The 23273-nt window shown below is 38.5% G+C and overlaps 1 protein-coding gene across 1 annotated transcript in view; it reads left to right on the top strand.

Moving 5' to 3' along the window:
* LOC144204423 (partitioning defective 3 homolog B-like) overlaps positions 1-23273 on the top strand; it is a 71498-nt gene that overhangs the window by 34810 nt on the left and 13415 nt on the right. The window contains exons 19-23 of the mRNA XM_077728418.1: positions 2530-2745; positions 3657-3882; positions 8074-8184; positions 8265-8618; positions 13676-13790. Of these exons, the coding sequence (XP_077584544.1) occupies positions 2530-2745; positions 3657-3882; positions 8074-8184; positions 8265-8618; positions 13676-13790 (1022 nt within the window). The remainder of the gene's footprint in view (positions 1-2529; positions 2746-3656; positions 3883-8073; positions 8185-8264; positions 8619-13675; positions 13791-23273) is intronic.

The following is a 23273-nucleotide window of genomic DNA, read 5'->3' as shown; positions in this document are numbered from 1 at the left end:
TAGTCTTCAAAGGTATGAGAATAACGATGATACCACATTTTTTAAATCTATTTTATCCACCAACTGTTAGGCGGATTTGTTACCTAGCTTACTTCTGGTTTCCTATATTAATCAGAAACAGGAGAAAAGGACAAATCAGGACCGACTAGTTTGTTGACTCACCGGCTGCTATGCAGAAACTAGAAATAAAACGAACAAAGTAGGTGGAGTAACTTTAAATATTCGTATCTACAACACAGACGAGTGGTGAGTTCCAGGTTCATACTGACACGATTGTTAATGCATACCTCATTCGGTCTCTATATGTTGTAGAGATGTGTTTAGGATTAAAATGTATTTAATTCTAGTTAGGAGTTGGAGTGGTAATCAAGCTTTATTGCTTACTAATACATATCTCTGGTTGAGAAACTACTCAGTGTTCTTGAACATTCTTGAAGTGAAGCTTGTTGTTCTACTCGGTTGGTTGTGTTGCTGCAGCTCGCTCTTAAGCTGTTACTCCAAAGAGTAATTTTGACTTTGAAAGTAGCCTTTTGACTTGATGCCAACAAAATTGCTCAGAGATAGCTTGGCAGCCTATCTGCTTGTGTTTCATTTTCAATACTTGATTTACTTTTGTACTTCCTTTCTTGTTGCCATGCTCCTCTCGTTGCTATAATTCCTCATTGTCTTTGTTTCTCTTTCCATGTCATCGTCTTACTGTCTGTATTCTTCTGCCAGTTCCATATTTGCAGCCTTTCCAACTAATCACTTATGTTATGTATCTGTCTTGTGCGCTCTTGTGTTTCTCACACACTTTTCAAAAGGAGCTTAATACTATCATCTTACATTTAGACCACAGTAATTACATTGATGACACAAATCCTGCTATGCACAAATACTTTGTGTTGGAGAGTAAGTGTGCTTGAGTGACAGCGAAATAGACCGCTTTGGGGGTTTTCTGTAACGAATATCTTAAACTGACGGTATTAGACGTAGAGAATTGTTGATCCCCCCCAATAGAAAAAAAATATCATATAGAACCTGGCTTTATTTATCCTAATACTACTGACACATTGAAACTAGAGGTAGTAACTATATATGTAGTGCATCACATAATACCCTATATCCTTTTTAAATGTTATGAAAAAGTGTGTGTGTGTTTTGGATTGTATGTGAACATTCCCACTAGAATTCCAATTCCAAGTTTATGTGCAGGGAATCGCAAAAGCATAATAACATTTAATGTTGTTGATATAAATACGTAAATTCCAACTTAATAGTTGGTTTCCCCTGGACATTAATTTAGTATTTTCCACCAGGCACTCACTAATGGTCATATTATGTTACAATTTAATTTTCTGGCCATTGTCTTCATTAAAATATAATTATAGTTGGCATCTGCGCATAATGTGTGGTATGTTTATGGATGGGAGCAACACCAGTCACAGCCCTTGTCCATCTCTCCTGCCAGCATCCAATGTACATTATGCATGCATGCATGTGTGTGTTTGGATGCGGGTGGGCCAGAATTGATGCTGCAGTCACGTAGTCATCAGACTTCTCATCTCATGACAAAATACACACACATACAAACACTGCAAGACCAGTCATGTGTATAGGGAATCATTATCTTAAGTGATTCTGCTTTAGCTATCATGAATCAAAGTGGCATCCTATTGACAATCTCAAGCCATCAGGTGTGTGTATCTGTGTGTATGTGTTTGTGTGTGTGTGTGAAGGGGGTGCATAATGTTAACCTGGACAAATGTATTTTGAGCTGGCAGCAGGGTCTTGATCACCACTTTCCATTTTCCCTTTCCTCCACGTCACCATGTTGGAAAGTATAAACCTGATTGGTTGCCTTCGTGGTGTTGTATGCCTCCCATCCATTTTTTCCCCATGTAACACATTGAGGCAAAGAAAAGCTTTTGCTTGTTACAGTAAAGTCAATATGAAACAGTTAAATATAGAACGGCTTTCTACAGTCAATATCCACACTTTTGGAAAAATAACACCCTCGGTTGCAACTGTTTTCTTATTGTTTTAACATCTGAACGTGTTAAAACTTTGCAATCCAGTCAGTTCCACGCTTTACATCACCTTTGGATCCACCAGATGGTCCAACTTACACGTACGGTGTCGTTAGCTCTGAGTATTTTTTCTTGCAATCGACTCTGTTCTGTTCATCTTTTCCTTTTGTTGCTCCCTTTCCTCCCTTAGTAATATCTTTCAATGGAGTCATGATTGATAGAGAACCTGTGCGACTCTAGAAAACACATCCATCACAAACTAAACAATGCCACTGTAAACTAGATCGAAGGTTTGCTTCCTGGCGCCGTTAGTTTTAAAAAAAGGACACCTATGTTATTGGCTTTCTGACTCCTGGCCAACTTCTTTTGTACTATTGTCCCTATTTTAAACCTCACAAGACCAGTGTTTCATATTTCACCACACCATCATCACCTTTTTTTAATATCTTCTTATTTGTGTAGATAAATCACATATACAACCATTCTTGACTGAATCTTTGTGTTCTACTATTTTCTCTAGCTCCATCAACTCCTTCTGGACTGGGCCCCACTCTGGGCTTAAAAAAATCCTGTTCGTTGGAAAGTCTGCAAACTGCTATGTCCGAGGTCAGCAGAAAGAACGAACTACTGGCTTTTCACCGCCCTCGGCCAAACATGACCAGAGGAAGAGGTTGCAACGAAAGCTTTAGGGCAGCTATCGATAAGTCCTATGATGGGCCACCTGAAGAAGATGATGGTGAGTGGAAAATATTTGTTTAGATTGATCAGCCACTAACAGTGATAGACATCCAAACTAAATTGAATGGACGCCTAGCAACATCAGAGCCACGAAAAACTGATAATTCACTGCCAGCACTGGTAGTACAAATAGAGTGTGTAAATGCCCGCTTTAGTTTTTCCCCTCTGACATAGAAAAAACTAAAAAAAAAAAGCCCACAGAAATGCTGTCAACAGAAACTGCATGAAGCAATGTAGCAAACTGCCCTTCAGCATTTTAGCCAATATTTAAGTTCTGACTTAGTTCTAAATATTTATTCAGGAGGTAAATGCTATCTGCTTGGTTTGTTTCACTGTGAGGTGTGGCTCAATTCCCACTAGTGTTATTAGCAGCAAACTCTTATCAGTCACCACCAGAGTAATGAGATGGCCTGTTTCAGATCACTACACTATACACAGGATGGGCCTAATAGGGCATGTCAACACTGCGCACACACACAGGTTGTGTCTGTCACCATGGTTCTAATTGTTCAAAACTTTTGGAAGCCACTGTTAATTGACAAAGAACAGTCCTTGAATGTGCCCTCACAATGATGTCGTTCACAAGTTTAGTATAAAAATGTTTCCTCTTGCTATTTGGGTATGGTAATGTAAATCGTCTGTCATGGTAGGTATGGTTTGCTTCAGGGCCATTGTATGCTTGCTAGTAATGATTACTGATTGAGATTTTGAGACATTGACATTGTTGACCTAAAAACTGACATTTCTGCGATTTAGTCCTAAACGTTGATCTAAAATCACAGTTGTTTCAGTCAATGAGGTTCCATTGATTTTGAGCGAAGTTTAAGTGAAGAAAATTAGGTTAGATCTTTTCTGCCTTTTAGTGCTCCTTTCCCACGCTTTGTCATTTTCTTTGCATTTCTTTTTTAGATGGATCAGAGCAGAGCTCAGGACGTGAAACGCCAGCAAGCAGCTCTTCGCGCCAAGGGTTAGGGGATCCGGGGGAGGAGAAAACAAAAGCAGACAAGAAAAAGAAAAAGAAAACTAAAAAGAAGGAGAAAATCAAAGGAAAAGAAAAGGAAAAGGAGAGAAAAAAAGCTGAGGAGTCTGAGGAGACTGAAAAGAAGTCAAAGAAAATTGGCTTTAGCCTGCTGAGGTGAGGCTTTTTACCTTCTATATGCTAATATGTCAATACATTGTCTTGAAAAAACAGAATATCACTGCTCAGACATTTAATGTAAAAATAAATAAGTCCTCTTGATGATCCTTTATAATTAGTTCAATTTGGAGGTGATATAAACTACTGTATAAGTGACATCCCATTTTTTCATTCCCAATCTAGGATCACAATCTACAAACTACACTTGAACTCACCCTAATACAACCAAATTCCTATTATTTTTTATTGCCTTCTACAAGCTTCTGAAGAAAATTTAGTTTACCCACAAAATAGTTTAATGATTTCAAGGCCGGTCACATCTAGCAGAGTTGCTTTTGGGTATCAATCCAAGCAAAACTGGGCAAGTTACAAAGTCTGAAGTATGTTTTGATTAGTAACCACAACTACTATAAAACTCAATCGCTGCCATTAACAGCGATGGATGTCGAATTCATTATGGCTGGGATAGCCTTGCATCAAATAAAAACATCTAAGTTCCAAATGCCTGAATGAGGTGCTATAAGGAACTCTGTATATAATTATAATTTCTGTATAGTCAATTGAATAGCTCACATCAACACACATAGCACTTACCCTTGTTAAGCGCTATTACGTGATAAGGGGCACAGAAAGACCACTGTTGTAGCAGACTACTAATTTCTTTAAACTGTCCTTAAATTGAACTGTTGGACCTATTTGATGTAATTAACTCCTATATATGCGTATTTCAGTGGGAGGTACGGTAGGAACATACAGTAACTGTCAATGGGTTAGTGTTTTGCTGAACACTGTAGACCTTGTTTTAATTTTAACTTGCTACCCCTTGCGTTTTTTGATCATGAATGTTGGGATTTCATGAAACATGACCTCGATACTTATCTCTAGAAAAACATGTGCTCGTAATCTGATCTGAACGAGTGGTTAGCACGTCTGGCTCACAGTTCTGAGATCAAGGGTTCAATCCCAAGTGGGTTCCAATCTTTCTCTGTGGTGTTTGCACGTTCTCCCCGGGCCGTCATCGGTTTTCGAAGGGGGGGGTAACTGGTAACCAATGCATGGTGTCCCCTGTCTGCTGCCTATAGTTGGCTGGCACAGGCTCCAAACTATTAATAGTGAATTTTTAGAGCAACTCTGCTTCTTCCATTACTGTCAATGAACACCAATGATTCATTCAGTGGCACTTTCATGGTAATGAACAACATTTTGTATTAAACAAAACACTACCCACCATTTTTGTGTATGTCTTGCGGCCCCTATTTTCTTCATTTCGCATTTTAATTAACTGGGTCATCAGCCTTTGTTCTTTCCTTACTTCCATTCCCTTTATATGTAGCCTCTTGCTCTTGCTCCTTCTGTAGCACTGTAATCTTGGTATCATTCAATTTTTTTTCCCTTGCTTTCTTTCCCTTCAAGCCTCTGCTCCCTATCTGCATTTGATTGCACGTAATGGTTGAAGACTAAGAGGGCAAATTGGTGCTGCTCAGAGTTCCATCTAGGCTGAGATTTGCCTCGTTGGAGTACGGACAAATGTATACCATAATGCTCTGTAGCGAATGGAATAGTAGGACATATTCCTAATGTTCCTGGTTTTAGGCGTAATTATCTTAATTATGTTCAGCATTCATACTTTTGCTTTTACCTGCAATTACAGTTTCATTTGTCCGTGTACCATCTGTAAAGAAAAAAGATGTTGAACATTTTCACCTCGCGATGGACTTTGCAAAGTATCTGGATAATACAACCCGAATTGCTAAAAGGCTTCAATGCAATTTCATTTAAATTCTCTTTAACACATTAAAATCAAAGTGGACAGCTGGCTCTGTCAACTAGACTGCTGCCATCTGCCAATCAGATCTGACACTCTCTTGTGTGTGAGTGGAGAAGAATAAGGAATCAGAATTAAGACTAATAATGGTAAAAAATACATTGGAAAGAATATGCATAGCAAAGATCATGATTATTCACATTGCGATTGGTCACAGAGTCAGATGGTGGCCAAGTCGTTGGCTGATGGTCACCGTGAATCACTGTTGTGCGTATGTGGTGTGCGTACCCCGCTAATGTTCTGCAGCTGTGCTCACAGTGCCTTCTTTCGCTCCTTCCTCACGCACTGCTTGCGCCAGCTGGTCCAAATGTGACACCTCTGGTAGACTTAAAATGTTCCATCCATGAGACTATTATCCTGTCATAACAGTGGGGGCCCATTAATACTGGCTCTCTCCATTTTGAGCTTGAGGTGCACTCCTTACGGGCAGCTTAGTTGTTGTTTGCTTGTCAGTGAGACTGGCTGGAGAAAATATTCATCCTGTTGAGTTCTACTATGGGTTCTTTATATCTTGGGCTGTGAGTATTGGTCACAAGAGCTATGAATTACACAATGTAGAGGTAAAGAAAACATCAAGTCAGAATGCTGATGGTACTCATAACACACGTTAAGAACCATTGCTGTAGTTTAATAGTAGCTCAAATTTTACCAGTGGGATTTCATTGAAGATTTGCACACAAAAATGTGATGCCTTGAATACAGCCTTTCAACCGGAATGACTTTAGGAGTTCACATTTTTAAAGTGTGAAGATAATTATTCTGTTCTGTAGCTGCCTCTTGATTTATCAAGCAAAAATGCCAATCTCTTCTGACCAGACTCTTGCTTTGTTTTATAATTAGTGGGAACAAACTCGAAATGGGTGGATGGACACCCGAGCTGCCAATCAAATAATGTGACAGAGAGTCATTGGCGTGTCACTGACTGTTGTCATGCCTGCCAATCAGATGTGAGTGTGTCTCTGGGCACATGCGTGTGTGTTTGCTGGCTGCATTCATTTGTTTGTCACGGTGGCACAATGTCAATCAGTGATCTGCTCAAGGGTCGGCGGAAGGTGGTGAGGCAATGGGAGAGACCAGTAGAATAAAAATAATAGAGACTTGAAAGTTGAGTGATAGGTGATTGGTGGTGAGGGACAATCTTTTGGGAGGGTTGGCAGTGACCAAAGTTGGAAGTCTATTGCCACTAGTGGCAGTCAAAAATAAAAATATTTATCTCTCCCCTTCTGTTGGCTCATATTTCTGACCTTCAGTAAGCAGAGATCCCATGTCTGCTGGGTCAACAAAAATCCATCAAGGTTTAGCAAATTCCCAGTCTCACTATTTTAGTAATCCCCATCTGTGCGCTAAGACTTTGATATCCAAACAGGCTTTCACTCCATTTCCAGCAACCACACTATCAAACACAAACATTACCATCATACACGATCATGTAAATTAAGGAAATGTTCCTGCCGATGGCAAATTAATTAAAAATAAAATAAAGTCAAATTTGGGTTCAGGCAGTCTGTGTAGCTCTAGATGCCGTATACAGTAAATTTCCCAAGACACTTGGAATTATTACAGTTTTAATGCACTATAATTTGGTTCAATTATGGAAACACCTTGGAGGGAGTTGTGTAGGAACAGTGTGATGGACTAATCCTTTTAAGTACATTTGGTATTGCTGCGAAATTGAAAACATGTACAATGCACATCTTGGCACTTTATTGCTTATGAACAAATCAACCATTAAAGTAAGTCGATAGAAATGACAGCGTTTTTAATTTTTTATTTTTTTTGTGGTCACAAGTCAGACCCAGCAAATTACTTTTTCCCCTACAAGCACAAACCATTTCTAACACAGATGGTACTCTAATAACCTGTGTAGATAATTGTGATTAAATTGTCCTCACATGCAAATGAGTGGTGGTAAAGAATTTAGTGTGAGGTCATGAATATTCACAAGTCATCCTTCTGTTCCCACTAATGACATAGCAGGAGCTTTTGCGTTCATCCAACTGGCTGCCTGTCAGTCTTTGCGGCTGTGGTTCTGTCATATTTCTCGTGAGCATTGTTGGACTTAGTTGTGGTATAGCAGATCTTGTGTGTCACTAAGGAACACTGTGGGAATGTACATGACTTTTGAAGAAAATCACATATATGTAGCAATTCACACTAGTGTTTTACCTTAACCACGCCCAAAAGTCATAATTTATTGGATGTCTATCATGGTCAATGGCAGGTAATGAGTTGATTTATAAATGAACAGTCTTTAGAACAGTTTGAAGGTTAAAAGTTTAACCTTTTCTGCCATGTTCCCCTTGATAGTTAAATTTTTATATTTCTCGTCCCTATCCTTTTTAACATGACTGTCATTTGCTCAGATTTGGAAAGAAAAAAGAGGACAAGAAGGAGGCCAAGACTGTTCTGCAGCGTCAAAAGTCAGAACCACTCAGTGACCTAGAATTTGAAAGGATGAAAGAAGAGCGTCAGAGGTTTGGAATATTTATTATATCATTTATGTTTCCCCCCCCAAAAAAATATTTAACTATACATTTTCTTTTGCATTCACTAGACTTGAGGCAGGACATCCTGAACTACTAAATGATCCATTTAGCCGATCCATATATGAAAATGTGGAGGACGATGACACGGATCCCCAATATGCCCGAATACAATCCTTTAAAGATCGCGATATGATATCCCCACCTGTACCACTGCTTCAGTCCTCCCCACATAATACAGTCCAGCATGGCCACATCAGGACACCTTCTCCCCCGGCTCCAGTGACCTTTTCTGGGCCAGACAATCGGAGTTCTGACCCAGGAGCTGTACCAGAAGACCAGTTTGATAGGCTCTATGCAAAGGTCAACAAACCCAAAGGGGCTGGGACTGCTCTCCCCCCTGGATCTGCAACATCCAGTGACAGGTAAGTCTGACTATATCTCTTGTTATTATGTCACGTATTCAGGAACCTTAGGAGTGTGACTTTAATAGTACGACACTTTATAAAACACATCTCCTGAATGCTGATGGTGTTATGGGGAGTAGGGTGGAATGCATGACAGGTTGCCTTTTCTTTGTTGTTCAACTGAATAGAGTCTCAGATGAACACCCTTTTGTGGGGTCAAGCGATGTCATAATGTGAAGGGTGGCGTTTGTTCCCAGAATGCGCACATTTAAGTCTGCCGCTGCCATTGTACAAACACATTTCATTCCAAGGGGATTCATTTAAACCACACGGCAGAAATATGTCATATTGTTTACTTCTAACTATTCCAAAATATATTACTGAAAAGGGCACAGTGTTTAATGCTGGCACATTTGGTAAACCTATTAAACACAGAATTGCAATAATAGAAAAATAAACACCTGCAATTGTATTTGATTTGAGACTCCAGGAGGCAAAAAGGAGCTAGACGGAGGCTTGAATGTGCCAGGGAAATTCAACAGAAGCAATATATATTCTGCCCTTAAGAAAGATTTGAACTGGATTGTGCATTATTTTGCCCTCATTTTTTTGTGCAGTTACATAGTCAGGTGGAACTGTCAAAAACCCTCAATTTCTCTGAAGTGACTGACAAAGCTTGGTCTAATGCTCCCTACAGTCTTGAGTGGATGTTGGCCACCCCTCCACTACAATCATCACCACTAGCCCATCCAAAGTGCTCCCAGGTTACCATAACAACGACAACAACCTCTGGCCCTTGACCAATTAGAATGCAATCACTCTGAAGAGAAGAGAGTGAAGTGAGTTTGAAGGAAGGTGTTATTTTTGCACGTGCACAAGACTGATCAATAGCAAATTATTGTCAAGAACAATAAAAGTTCAATTTTGATATTTCAGTTTCTCTAGAAATGGTTTGCAACGCTTATTACTGATCATCTTTGAGTGCCATTAATGTATCAACTCTATTTTCTGGGAAATTTGGTAGTATCTTTTAATATTTACATCCCACAGGGATACACCCCCTTGATTACTTATTGAAATGCATGAGAAAATCCAGATGCATTTTTCTTAGTTGAAAAATGTGAGCGCTAAGGAGGTTCAAGGACCATGGTGAGTATGAGCAAGAAGAGGGATTTGAAGTGTCTTGAAAGTAAAAGGAGGCCAAATGGAAGGTCAAGTAGGATTAGGAATAAAGCGTAGGGAAGTTAAAGAAAAGAAAACAGAGAGAAGATGAAGCAGAAAATAGTTAGAGAGAAGAAAGAGCTAGAATGAGTGTGTTGGGGCTGAAGGAAGTGCGAGGGAAAGGAAGAATTTATTCTAAAAAGCATAAAAAAAGACCGAATACAGAGAGTGGAGAAGGGTTAGAGACAAAGACGGTGAGTGATGACATTTTGAGGATAGCAAAGGGACAAGTTGTGTTTAGAGCTTCATAAAGAATGTAAAAATGACTCTTGGGGAACATTTATGACTTTGAAGATCCTATACCATATTTTTATTAGTTTTGTTTTAAATATTTCATGCCCTTTTATTGGATCTGCTAGATATTTTCCATTGGAAAAGCCAAGAATGCTATTCTGATTCTCATTCATTATGTACTGACTATTGCTCTGATTGGATTGCTGTTTTCCTCAAATTGAATATGGAAAATAGTTTTCCTTTGACTGGTAGCAGGGACATTGCCAAAGTGGGGTTTAATCACAAATTTTAAGCCATAAAACCTTCCATTTATTGTGATTTTTAGACTGTAAGGCGCACACAATCAATGAGAGGATTTGAATTCATAACACAACTGATAATTGCCTGACAACATTGACATCCAATGATTTAAACTAGAATGACTGGCTATGATTGGGGAAGGGAAATTAACCTGTATGTTTTGGGATTATTCAAGAGATGTGGATATTTGTGACATTGATTCTTGAGGGCTAAAGAAGCAAAGAAGACGGAAAAGAGAGATGCAAAAGTAGCGAAAAATGGAGCATGAAGTAAATTGAGATGCAAGGTGCAGTGAATGTACAGGGGAATAAAAGAGAGGAATGAGAAGAGGTTGGGGAGCAAGCGATGATAGAAGGACATTTTTTAAAAAGCCTGCATTTGTGTTTTTCTGGACTCAAAGTGAATGATTCAGGCTGGCTAATAGGGAAAGCTCTCAAGAGGCACTCATCTACCATCCTTTCCTCTCTCCTGCTCTCCTTCCTTCAATGAAGCCTTTCTAGGCCTCTCTTCACCCTGTTCCACTCGCTTCCTCTCATTTATGTTTCTCCCCTCTATTTGAACAAGTAGTACACGTTGAAAAATACATTTCATGCAAAGGACATCCGCCCGCAATTGAACATCGGGTTTTTTTATATTGTGAAAGCACACACTGGCAGTAGAAGGACACATCATTCATTTCGAAATGGCACAGAAGCACTCAGGGACAAACACCGGAAAACCTGTAAGTAGGGACCAATCAATTTGAAGTTTTTTACCAATATGAACCTTTTTTATTTGCAGGAAAATAAATCAATTGGCATATTCTTTAAAAGGATATTACATCTATTAAATGAAACATCTTGGGTTTGGCTTAACCTTTACAACAAGAAATATATGAGGAGATATGAATATTGCTTTTTAATCATTTGAGTATTTGTTTCAACTGGTTCATTCATTTTCTGAACAGCTTTATCCTCACAAGGGTTATGGGGCCTGCTAGGGCTTTCTTTTTCCTACATTTGTTTCTTAGCATCAATAGTTAATAAAGGGGTTGTTGTTTTGGAATGAACTCTTTAAAAAATATATTTTTTGAATTCCTTAAGGAAAAGTCAAATATTTGGGGATGAGCAATCTGACAGCTAACCCTTTGATCTTTTGTACTAGGCACTGGTGTGTTACGCTAAGGTCTTATCTGTAGTCATGCGTGACATTGGTTTTAACTCCAGAAATCTGTCGTCATCAAGGGCATCTTTTGACTTTTTCAAAATCCTGCAGTACTTGTAAGACATGATGAGTCAGTGTAGCCATCAACAAGCTAAGCTCAATTGGTTTGGAAGCAGAAAACGTAATGTCCTTTTATGGAAAAGTCAGTGGCAGAGATTTATTTTATAAAGACCATCTATCTATAAGGCAGCATTATTACTCTGACTTCTTATCGTAAAATTGCATTACATTTTAAAGAAACACAAAGGAACAATACTCTTTTTTTTTTGTGTACTTATATTTTCTCTCCACCCCAAATGAATATTGTCAGACGTAATAAGCAAATAAGCCTTCTGTCAAGTAAAAGGTGAAGTAAACAGTCTGGCTTACCTATGAAACGTTTATGTCAGGCACTGGACCACGTGCAGAATCTCATTTGCATACAGAAGCTATGCCTAAATGATGTATAATTTTCAATCTGTTTAAAAAGACATCCGGATCACTGTGTAGACAGGACGCCGGCCTTTTCTACCACTGAGTATAGCACGTGCCGGCATTTAGACAGCCAGTCCGATTGATGTCACGGCAGTCGACAGAAGCGTAATTACTCTCCGTGCTTATGCGCTACTGCAAAAGGCGGGGTGTCATATTCTGTCAGGTGGATTTTTAAAACGTGTGTCGCTTCCGGTTAGCCTGAAGACAAAAGTGAGCCCTTGGCACAACCTGTATGAGTGTGAGTACCAACCTCATGACGCAATTACATTGTACAAAGTGTCTTTCTTTGCTACACACATTTATTTCCTTCACTGCTTTTCCTTTTTGACCCACCTGCCATCTTTGGTCATCTTTTGTTGTCAAACTTCATTAGTGAAGATGTCAGCTAATTAGAACGCAACACAAGCTTGGGAGGTTCGGGAGACAAAAATGATTTAGGATGAGATGAGGTGGAGCCACCGCACAGCCGATGGAGATAAAAAGATGATAAAGAGATTAAGAGGGCTGGGAGGGACAAGAAGATGGATTGTATGAAAAGGATAGAACACAGGTGTCAAACTCAAGGCTGGAGGCCAAAACTGACTCTTAAAAGCAAATCATACGCATCAACTCCTCAGTGAAATGGGAAGCTTTACATTTTTGTCATTTCTAAAATTGTTGTGATTTTGCCAGTATTTTTGTTTCCTATTGTTGTGCACTTATTTAAAAAACAAGGTAGGCATTTTGCACCACTTCTAAGCTCCTCCTTCTATATTTTACTTGGCACTATTGTAAAGGCACATCTTAATTTGTTTTTATATCTTTTTGAAATTAAATTGGTTCAGGTGCTAACAAAATATGGTTTTCTATATCTTTTCTATTTCAATTTTGCTACACCAGGCATTAACTGTTAAATTAATAATGTTTCTTGATATGTTCAGATTTTACGATTTCGCAGATATTATCCAGTATATCAATATTTATGATTTACAATTTATCTAAGCTGAACCACTTCCCCGATTATTTCATCTTTAACAGATTTTGAATGTGTATCATTAAATGAGGCTTATTTATCATAAGCTCATAAATATTTATAGCTCTTAATGACACATTTCTTATTTAATATCATACTGCTGATCTATAATTTTTTATACCATTACTAATGGAGCACATTTTTTTAAAATATTCATATCAGTGTTAACACAGCATATTTTGCCACTCATTTTAAACATTTATAGAATTATTATTGGTGGGATCTGCCAAGCAAGCAAAGAATTTATCTTGCTCTGCGAGAGAGCAAAATGTCATTAGTAAGAAGATTTAGCCGATCTCAAAAACAGAAATGTTGCAATTTAAAAGATGTTATCTTGGTACACATTTATTTTTAAGGTGATGGTTAATAGGGTGAGGGTTGGCCTTCCTGTAGAGATCCTCTCCAACCTGGTCAACAAGTTGGTCACTCATTTCTATCAACTTCTTTCAAATTCCAGTCACTTTCTATCACTACTGGTGCTTCTCTAGACTTCCATCCAAGAATTACATCACTCTTGATTTTTTAGTTACCTTAGTGACTCTTATTAATCTACCTTATCCAGAAACACACCTTCAAAAAACTATATATACTATTACTGTTGCAATAATATGTGTTTCCTTTGCATTTGCAGCAATATGGACCGAATCCAGCAGCTGAGAAAAGAATACCAAATGGCAAAGAGAGAGGGAATGGTGCCCACATATGAAGAACTGGAACCTCGCCGACTAGGGCATGAAAAGGACAGGGTAAGGTTAACTTTCATTCAATTGGTTCTCAGTTAGAAGGTGCATTAACTATACTTTATAATACAATGCAATATTTACCTGTGATAAGCAGTGTGAAGTGGAGTTTTTAATTAATTTCAAGAATGTGTATAAATGTACAATTACAACACTGATTCAGGCATGCAGCGTGAGCATCTGACATATCTGTTTGTTCACATCCAGCTGTTGCTTCACAAACACAAGATCATTGTTACATTCTCACAGCTCCACCTCGGCTGATGAGTCAAACATGTTTTTAGAATAACAGTACATTATAAGTATGCCAGTACAAACTCACCTCCCACACTGCTATCAGGTAACATTTCTCTATGACTTGTTTTGTTTTCCAAACAAAGGTTTCTGCCTTCAGATTGTTAGTTGTTCTTGTTAAAGCAATTTGCTACACAACACGTGTTACCTATTGTTCTGATAAAGCAATTGGATTTCCTGAAACAAAAGAACTAAAAAGTAGGCCTGATAGGAATGAAACTAAAAACTGATAATGGCCAATAGCCAAATGGGATTCAAACTGTTTTTTGCGCTTTAGTTTTTACGCATAAAAGGACTATGGTTTTTGATTCAGTGTAGTCCAACTTTGCAAATTCAGTAAAGTACCCCCTGAGGTGATAGTGGAACTTTAAATCAGTGCAAATTGGAAGATGGTGAGGGGAGTATAAAAAGGGAGTGGTCAGAATTGATTTAGATTTCTTAAAAACCCGATGAGTAGCAGCACTTTGAATGACCTGCAGTCTGAAAGCAGAAGCGGGTAGCCCAGCCAGAAAAATAATGGATTTGTCAAGGTGAAAGAGTACAAGAGTATTATGTAGCTTGCCTAAGAAGCTACAGTACAGAGAAAAGGTTGTTCAGAGTTTGTCACCACATGTCACCAGCTTGGTTATGTTTAGGCATTTAAAATGGTTATGGATTTGTGGGCCAATATAGAAAATAGCAATTTTACATTGAAGCAATAAGCATGCATGTTGTCTGACTAGTGAGCATGTCGAACTTCCAATTCATGTTAAGTAGAGATGGCAACTTCTTGTTATTATTCCTTGATAGGGATTATGGCCTAATTTCTTTTTCAGTCATACCCCAGATGCACGAGAGCACTGGGATCTTAGAAATAAGATGAATCTCATTTAAGAGAATGGAATTTGTCATGAATAGCTACAATAATCAGAGGAGTTGATTCAAAAGATAAAAAATGAGATTGGAAATTCAAATGCAAAGGGTTATGTCCAATAATGCACTGAAAATATCAAACTCATTCCCCTACTTAATCTTTTTTTAGTTAAACTTAAAACAGTCCTCCAACACTCAACTGGCTTCCATAAAATAGAGTGTATTTGCCTTGATGAATACTTAGCCTGGCTGCAGGTCATGGGGTTATAATCCCCAAAGCAGACAAGATGGGATCAGTGCCGACCCAGTGGACCCAGACACATTCACTTGTCTGTGGGACTTACTCACATCCACCCCAGTACTAAGATGTACATCCTTTCCCTTTCCCAGTCAATAATAGAGATGCACTTGTGTCTGGATTTTAATCTTGCATCTGCTCCCCCTCCACATTTCTTAATGCGTCCCCATAGGCTGAGTGCTAAAACACATAAGTTTTTCTTACACACATGCACACCGAGACATGCATGAAACCTGCATTATGAGGTAATCTACAAGGTTACATTGCTAAGACTGACTAAAGCAATTAGTGGATGACTCATAGTTAGAGATTTGGATCCATTAACACTTAAATAATAGACACCAAATGTCCACTGATACTGAGTTTCATACGTATACATTTCTGCGACTACAGCAGCGGTGTCCAAAAGGTAATATATATATCCAAAATACAAAAAAAGTAGTCAAGCCAAATGCAGTCTCTATATAATTTGGCTCAAGAGCAGTACAAATTGCAAAACTGGCTGGTTGATGGAAATCCCCGCGGACCAACACACATTAACCATGAGGGGGAAAAAAATGCAAGAATGACATCAATCTGACTTATTGAAAGCACACATCTGCCATCTATGCACTGGACTTGCCAAAACAGGTGGCTCATTCCATAGACGCCTGCAGAAATAGTTCAACTCAGCTCAAGTTTTTGCTTTAATACAATGTGACATCGCCCTACCTTTTTAATTAAAGTGACTAATGAAAGTTTACATCCCCTTTTAGGACCAGACTCCTGCAATATATAAAAAGTAATCAAAAAAATGTCCAATACGCAAGAAAGTGGTACTTATTTTTTAACTAATTCACTGCCATTGATACCGATACACCATTCATTTGGACTGGGATGAATGGTATTGCAGTGTTATGTGTCAGAAAAATCGACGGCAAATTTAGGCAAAAGCTCTATAGCAGTAAAAACAATAGGAAAGTTGTTTATTTGTTTCTCTCTCATTTTCTTTCTGTTAATATGCCCGATTACCACTGTGTTCAATGTCATAACTGTTCATTTTTTAAAGCAACTCTGTTTTAGTCATCAACATCCAAGAAGGCAAGTTTCAGATGTGCTAGTAAGCTAAAATGATTATAAAAGCCACTTTTAAGTCAGGCAACAATCCAAAGCATGCATATAAATCCGCTCCAAGCTGCTTCACATAAAGGGGTTGAAAGGTTTGGAATGACCTGGCAAGAGGTCAGACATGAAATCAATTAAATCTTTGGGGTCAGCAAAGGACTTCTTCCTAGTACGCAATCTAACATCAGTCATTGTTTGATAGATCTAAAATGGCTTACATATTGCCAACTAAAGATGTTGTCTGTCGATACACTTTTAACTTTTAAGAGCATGAACTCGATAATGCAACCACAGAATTAAAGTTGAATTATTTTGTAGTAGCATGAGTTGGTAATTTAATATAACTGAGAAGAGTGGAATGGTCAGTGATTGGAAAGTCCGGGGTTAGAGTTGGACAGACGGCCAGAAAAGAAGAGTTAGATTGTCTTATTGCCGAGGAATGTTAATATGATTAGCGGATAACTTAGACCTCGCTGTCTGGCACTGGTGCCTCGCTGGTCTGACTGCTGATTGCTCACAATGTTGACTGAGAGGGTGAAAACATGCAGCTGACATATCTGAAACACCCAGTCGTTTTTTTTGTCCCACACTTGAAAGTACGTCAGCGGACATGCATGTATTCTGCCATAAGGAGAATGAGTCCACATGTCATGAGTTATCACTTTTGAACATGTATGACTCTCTCCAATTATGTTTCATAAATTTGAGGTCAAAGTTGCTCTCCGGTGACCCATGACTACTTGACTGATTGTTGGGCCTTGATCCCAGCAGGCATGATTCATCATGTTCTGACATGTTAAACAAAGGAAGTATTTTATTCAGAACCGTTTTAGTTGGTATACACAGCTAGAAAGTATTCCATTATTAGTATATTTACCAATCAAGAGTTCCATGTCAACTTTGAATTTGGAACATTTGCTCCCCACCGCGAACTCAATGAAGATGTCACAAGAGCGACCAAGATTTATAGCCAAGTCCTTCTCACCTTCTCTTTCACACTCAAGCAGAGCCCTCCCCCTTTTCCGGTCCCCCACTTTAAATCTATGGCTGCCCATCTGTGGGTTCAGATGAACTGAAATCTCACAAGGATTTTTCATTGGTTGTTCTTCACACTAGGGGGGAGCTAATTGGCCAGCTGGGGCCCAGCCGGTGGCATAGCAGGGCATTAGCCAAGAGGCTGGTCAAGTGGCATGACACTGGTCAGGCTGATGGCAGCACTAGTTGCTTATAATTGGTGTATGTACGTGTACGGACTGTATATATTTATTTCCTTTCTATTAAGGAGTGTTTATTTTGAACTCTACACACAGTCCGCTACAATAGGTAGCCCGGGGGTCGACAACCCTAGGATCTGGAGATGCATGTGGCTTTTTAGCACTGCCCTAGGGGCTCCCTGAAGGTTTTTCAAATATGTTTCAAAATGGAAATTAGGGGAAATAAATATACTTTGCTTTTAATATGGTTCCTGTAGGAGGACAAACACGACAAAGGCATACTTAACATTTTCCAACTCTGTAAGAATGTGTAGAATAAATATTAAAGGGCCAAAGAACATATTATATATTTTTTTTCTTATTTCTCCTATTTAATCCATTAGGTTAAAAAAGAAGAGTTTTTTCCCACTTTGAAACTGTTATTTGTTCTGACTAGATCTCTCTCCCTCCTGTCCCTTTTTCTATTTTAGCTTTTCTATCTAGTGCTTGCTCCTTTAAAACTTGGCAATCCTTACTTTGGCACATTTTCTCAATTATAGTGGAGCCTCGACACTAGACCATCCATCTAGCTAGCCATTATCCATACCACTTATTCTTATTATGCATGGAGCTTTGAGCATTCCCAGTTGACCCCGCATACACCACTTTATTGAAGGGATGGCACTTGGAGGAAATGGGAATACCCGCCAAAATTTTTTAGAACAGGCAAACTCTGAAGTGAATTTCCCTAAGTAACAGTTTTTTTTTTTATTTTGTGCTGATTCTATTATGATGTAGTTTGCCTTTCCCGTTCAGCGCATTTGGTAATAACATTGGTTTCCAAGCAAGTAATATGTGTTTAGTTTAACATTTTACTCCAATAATTAGCAGGATTTGAGGCTCCACAGACCACCTAAATACAAATAATGCATTCAATCCATTTGTTGTATTTTCCTAAATGTTTATCTTGGGACAGGTTTGCAATCTGTTGTAGGTTTTCATTGTTTTTATTTTTTTGGATAGTGGGTCTCCATGGTTAATCAATCCTTCTCACTTTTTTCTTTCTTGTCCTTAAATTAATTTCTGTGCACCTTTACCATTTCATTAAGTAGTCGAGTGAGTTAATCTAAAGGAAATGAGAGGTGGAGGTTAGTCACCATGGATTACTCTGGTCCCAGACTTCAAGCGGTCCTTCCCCATTCAGGAGATAATCATAGCCAGGTTAGCCAGGAAATTAAGTGACTGACTTTCAGAGCCTTTCTAATCCCCATCATGTTCTCCGCTTACATTTCTGGTCCGTTCCCACAACACATGTTTTTTTTTTTTTGACTGCTTTTCTTTACACCAATTCATGGATCTGGAAATCAAAGTCAGTTCATCTATATATTCTCAATTGTTCAATCAATTGGTCTTTTTATGTTAGGTTCGTGGAGTATGCATTGTCAGATTAAAACAGAAATATATGGTTACACCTTTTCAGGAAAATATCTGATGTGAGTCATGTTTCATAATTGTTGGCATGAAGAACTTTTCAATAGACCTTCTGGCATTTGGGAGTTCATGTATTTAAATATTTAGTCATGGACTCCATTCACATACCTAACAGAAAAAAAGTCTGCACTTTTGAAAGGCATGTCAACCAGTTCAAAATGAAATGTTGCCTCCAATATTCACAGTTCTTGTCCTTTGATGTGCCCAGTATGACTTAGCCTTTTACATTTGGGCTTTGTTTCCTTAGTTTCAGCATTGTATTTTAGGTGCTAATTTGACAAAAGCTACTATATGGTCAATGTCAAAACAGTTTGTTTTCTCAGGTTCGTCTATTAACGTCATTTGTAGCTAAATATAAATGGTATTTTATAACTATTCACTGCCATTGACAGTCATATACCTCAAATGTATTTCATTTGGGATGTCTGTAATTCAGTAATAGTGTTTTACTTCCAATGGCGACGATAGACATCGACTACAATTTGTTGGATTCTGTCAGGAATCGATGTTCATAGTGCTCTCACTCAAAATGCTTTGGATGTCTATCGCAGTGAATGGCACTCAATGGTAATATCACAAAAGCTTACCGTGACCACATCTCTTTCCAGTAAAGCCAGACAATTGCTCACCTTCTCATATTGTGAAAAAAAAATCTGTTCTATATTTTGATTCTCTTTACGGCCATATTTTCCTTGGTGTCAATTTCTTTGGGACTGAAATGTACCGGCTGCATGTTCTTCCACATGTGCTTATGCTCTAATATATCTCTCCTACGAGATAGCAAATATAAAATGACAGCCAAATCCCCAAATAAAAATCCCATAGTGTTTTCTCCCTTAGGAATATAGGAACTGACAGATTTTTTTTCCAACCTCAGACGCCCATTTCTGCTGCTTCAGCCCTCACTTCCGTCATTCTTATATCTCTTAATTGTCTGCCCTTAAACTTCTACTTCTCCCATACTTCCCACCTGAGTCTGTTCCCCCAGTCTTGCTTGGAATTCACCTCTCTTTGTTCCACGTAATCCTCAAAGGGGAACTTTTTGAAGTTGAATAGTTTGGGGTAAGACAGACAGACAGACAGATACAGACAGGCGGTCACAGACAGACGGACACATTCAGGGGTGCTCATTGCTAAGTGGGGGGTAGCAGAACAGGGATATACTATCTGGGTGGCAGGGAGGAAGCTTAGAGAAAAGTAAATTATCTTTCCTCACTTTTAACTCCACCTCTTCTCCTGATCCCTCTCTCTATAGTGCTATATATTCCACCATCACCTCTGACTGGCTTTCTTTTTCGCCTCTTATCAACTACCCACCTTGCGTTTTCAAGGACAAGCTCAGCTGTGGAGAACACTATAGTTTGGAAAAACCAGTGTGTGAGCTTTAAACTTATGTGTCAGTATATAGATATACAGTTCGTGTTACTGCCTGTGTATTAGTTATGGTGTGTTGTGCTCATTTTTCAACAGGATTTCTTGCAGAGACTAATCCTATCTCCTGTGCTATCACCTTACCTTCCTTCGAACTACCATTTATTTCCTCTCTCCACACTTGGGAGCTCCACATTTTTAGCTTTTATTTATTCATTTAAAAAAAAAACAACCAACTCTTATAAATATATATTTTATGTACAGTAGAGCAGAGTGAGTTATGCACAAAGTACCCAAGATCAATAGGAAGTGACCAGCCAAACAATTAATCGCAATGGACCCTCAGAGGTTTACCGACCAGCAGTGCAACGCATCAGCTAAATTTTTTCCCAAAATTTAATATTCCAGTTGTCATATCTTGTTCACTGGTCAGTTATATTAATTGTATTCAGAAGACTCTCCAGGCTGCACACATTTGGAGGAATTGACCTTTCGTCGTCTTAATTGTACCACGAGTTTAACTGCTGTGACATTTAAGCATGCTCCAGTTTTAAGTCCTGGCCATCTACTTGCGAGCGGCTTTGACATTTGTGAATAAACATCCCTGGTGTGCATTGTTAAAGATCAAAGCAAAAATCACGCAATTCACTTATTAAATATTCACCCTAATAGTCTCCTTCTGCTACGTTGATCTGAGATGCATATTTTTTGTTGTTGTTACTCACCATCCGGCCTTTCCGCCACGCCCTGCCATTTCTCTAAGTGAGATTTTACAGTTCAATAGTGCAAAGTGACCTTAATGGTGTATGTCTGCCGAGATTTCACTGGCTTGTTGATCAATAGCAGTGACTCAGCAATCACTTTGCCAGGTGCTGAGACTTCTGGTTTCAAAACTTTACTCAACAAACTATACTTTGTCCTATTAATATGTGCAGCAACATCACCTACAGTAAGTATCACTTTCTTAGGAGTTCTGATACTGTAGATTAAAATGTTATAAGGAATGGCACGTTTAAAAATAAACATAGCAACATTGTCTTCTGGCAGTGATAGACGTCCAATTCATTTTGAGAGGAAGATGCTGGCAGCAAATGATCTGAAACAATTGCTCACAGCTAGCCTTCCTAGTTAAAATGGATGCACGCATGTGGACTCAAGGTCTATGGTATATGATGATTCACATGAGGAACATAAAAACCTTGATTAAGTGTGTATGCTGAGACAAGGCGTTTGGTAGGACTCTGAGGACTATTTCACTTAGGCAGTTAAGCATTGGACTGAGAGAAATGAGCTTAAATTGAGATACGCCTGTCAGTATGAAATACAATGTAGAGTCCATTGAAAGAAAATAAATAGCATGTTCTTGATGACTTCTTCCTAACTCTGCTATGAAATGGATATGGAGCTGTGTAGTTGAAGAACTTGTAACAGTAGAAAAATAATTCATACAGACAGGATATATGTTGTATATGGTAAAGTCTGGAATTGATAATGAGGGTCTGAAAATTAACTGTTGCATGAAAGTTTATCTCACATGAATACTTAATACCCCTTTAAAATTCTCTATAATATGGTACTACGATATCTCTTTTCAAAACCAATACGAATGACTTCCTAGTTACTGATCATCTATTAGAGTTACCAGTAGTTGGTACACAGCTGTCGGGAATAAATACTCGACGACTTCTCCTAACCAAATATGACTGGACTTCAAATTCCAATCAAAGTACATCGCTACTTTTTTACCCTCTATTTATTTGTGCTATTTTCTTTTACGTTACCAAATGCCCTGGTATTTCTGGCATTATCCCAAGCATTAGATACAAATTCACTTTAATTCCAATTTTGGCCAGAGTATGAATAATTCACAGAGTAGTAGCATATCATGAATAATTGGGAGCCTCCTAGTAGGATTCATTGAGGTTGTCTGCAACCCTGCATTTGTGCTTTGCGGGGTCACACTGAGGTCTGATTATGTGCAAAAAGATTGTCTGTATAAAAACCTTTGGACATGGTTTCGACAGCATCTGGCAAATTGAAGCAGTTTCCAAAATGTGCTGTTTGACCTGCACTGATGATGTCAATGGATTTGGATGTTGAACCCTTCCCCTGCCAATCATTGCCGTTATATTTCCTTAACTAGAATAGGTAGACTCTATATTTCACTGTGGCCTGATTAATGTTGCTAATAATACGCGCTGCTATAAAATCCACATCTACTGGATCTCTACATTACCAACTAAATCAAGTACATTCATTACGGTTATGTGTTTTTGTTTACTTGCCCTTTACTTTGGCATTAAACAACCATCTGTGTGCTTTGGTATAAACACATTTTTCCCCCTCCATACTGTTAAACTGACTTTAAAGCAGCACAAACCACAAATATGAAGGTGGGAGAAATACCCACACACATTTTTAGGTCGAAGTATATATGTAAAGCATACATGTCTTCCCTAAAAAATAGCTGTTCACTTCCATCTCTGTGGCTTCTGGTGATAAATATAGCCCAGCTTTAGTACTTTCAGCAATTGTCGTAATTGCTTACTTTGGAGATCATCAGTTCAAGCCTTCTGAAACACTTGAAGCTGTTTGTTTATCCCCTGGCATTATTTAACGCTGGGACACCATAACTCAGTGCATTAGGTAGTGCCAAATAACTTGAAGTAAACAGAGACAAATTTATAAATGTATTCAAAGTTAACAAGTGTAGTATATATGTAATGTATGTTTATGTGGCGCCTATCACCCTCTCATTATCTGCTTTTTGGCAGTAATCATGCAAGGCCATGTAAACGCATTGTTTACAAAAACCTGTTAACTCCCTGTTATAAACCATTTTCTCAATGTGAATAGTTGGCCACCACTGTCATTTGAAAGATGTTT

The sequence above is a fragment of the Stigmatopora nigra genome, chromosome 11 (assembly GCF_051989575.1).
Source record: "Stigmatopora nigra isolate UIUO_SnigA chromosome 11, RoL_Snig_1.1, whole genome shotgun sequence".
In the NCBI taxonomy this organism is placed as follows: Eukaryota; Metazoa; Chordata; class Actinopteri; order Syngnathiformes; family Syngnathidae; genus Stigmatopora; species Stigmatopora nigra.
Note: the sequence above shows the minus strand (reverse complement) of the source record. Positions and strands in the feature narration are given on the sequence as shown.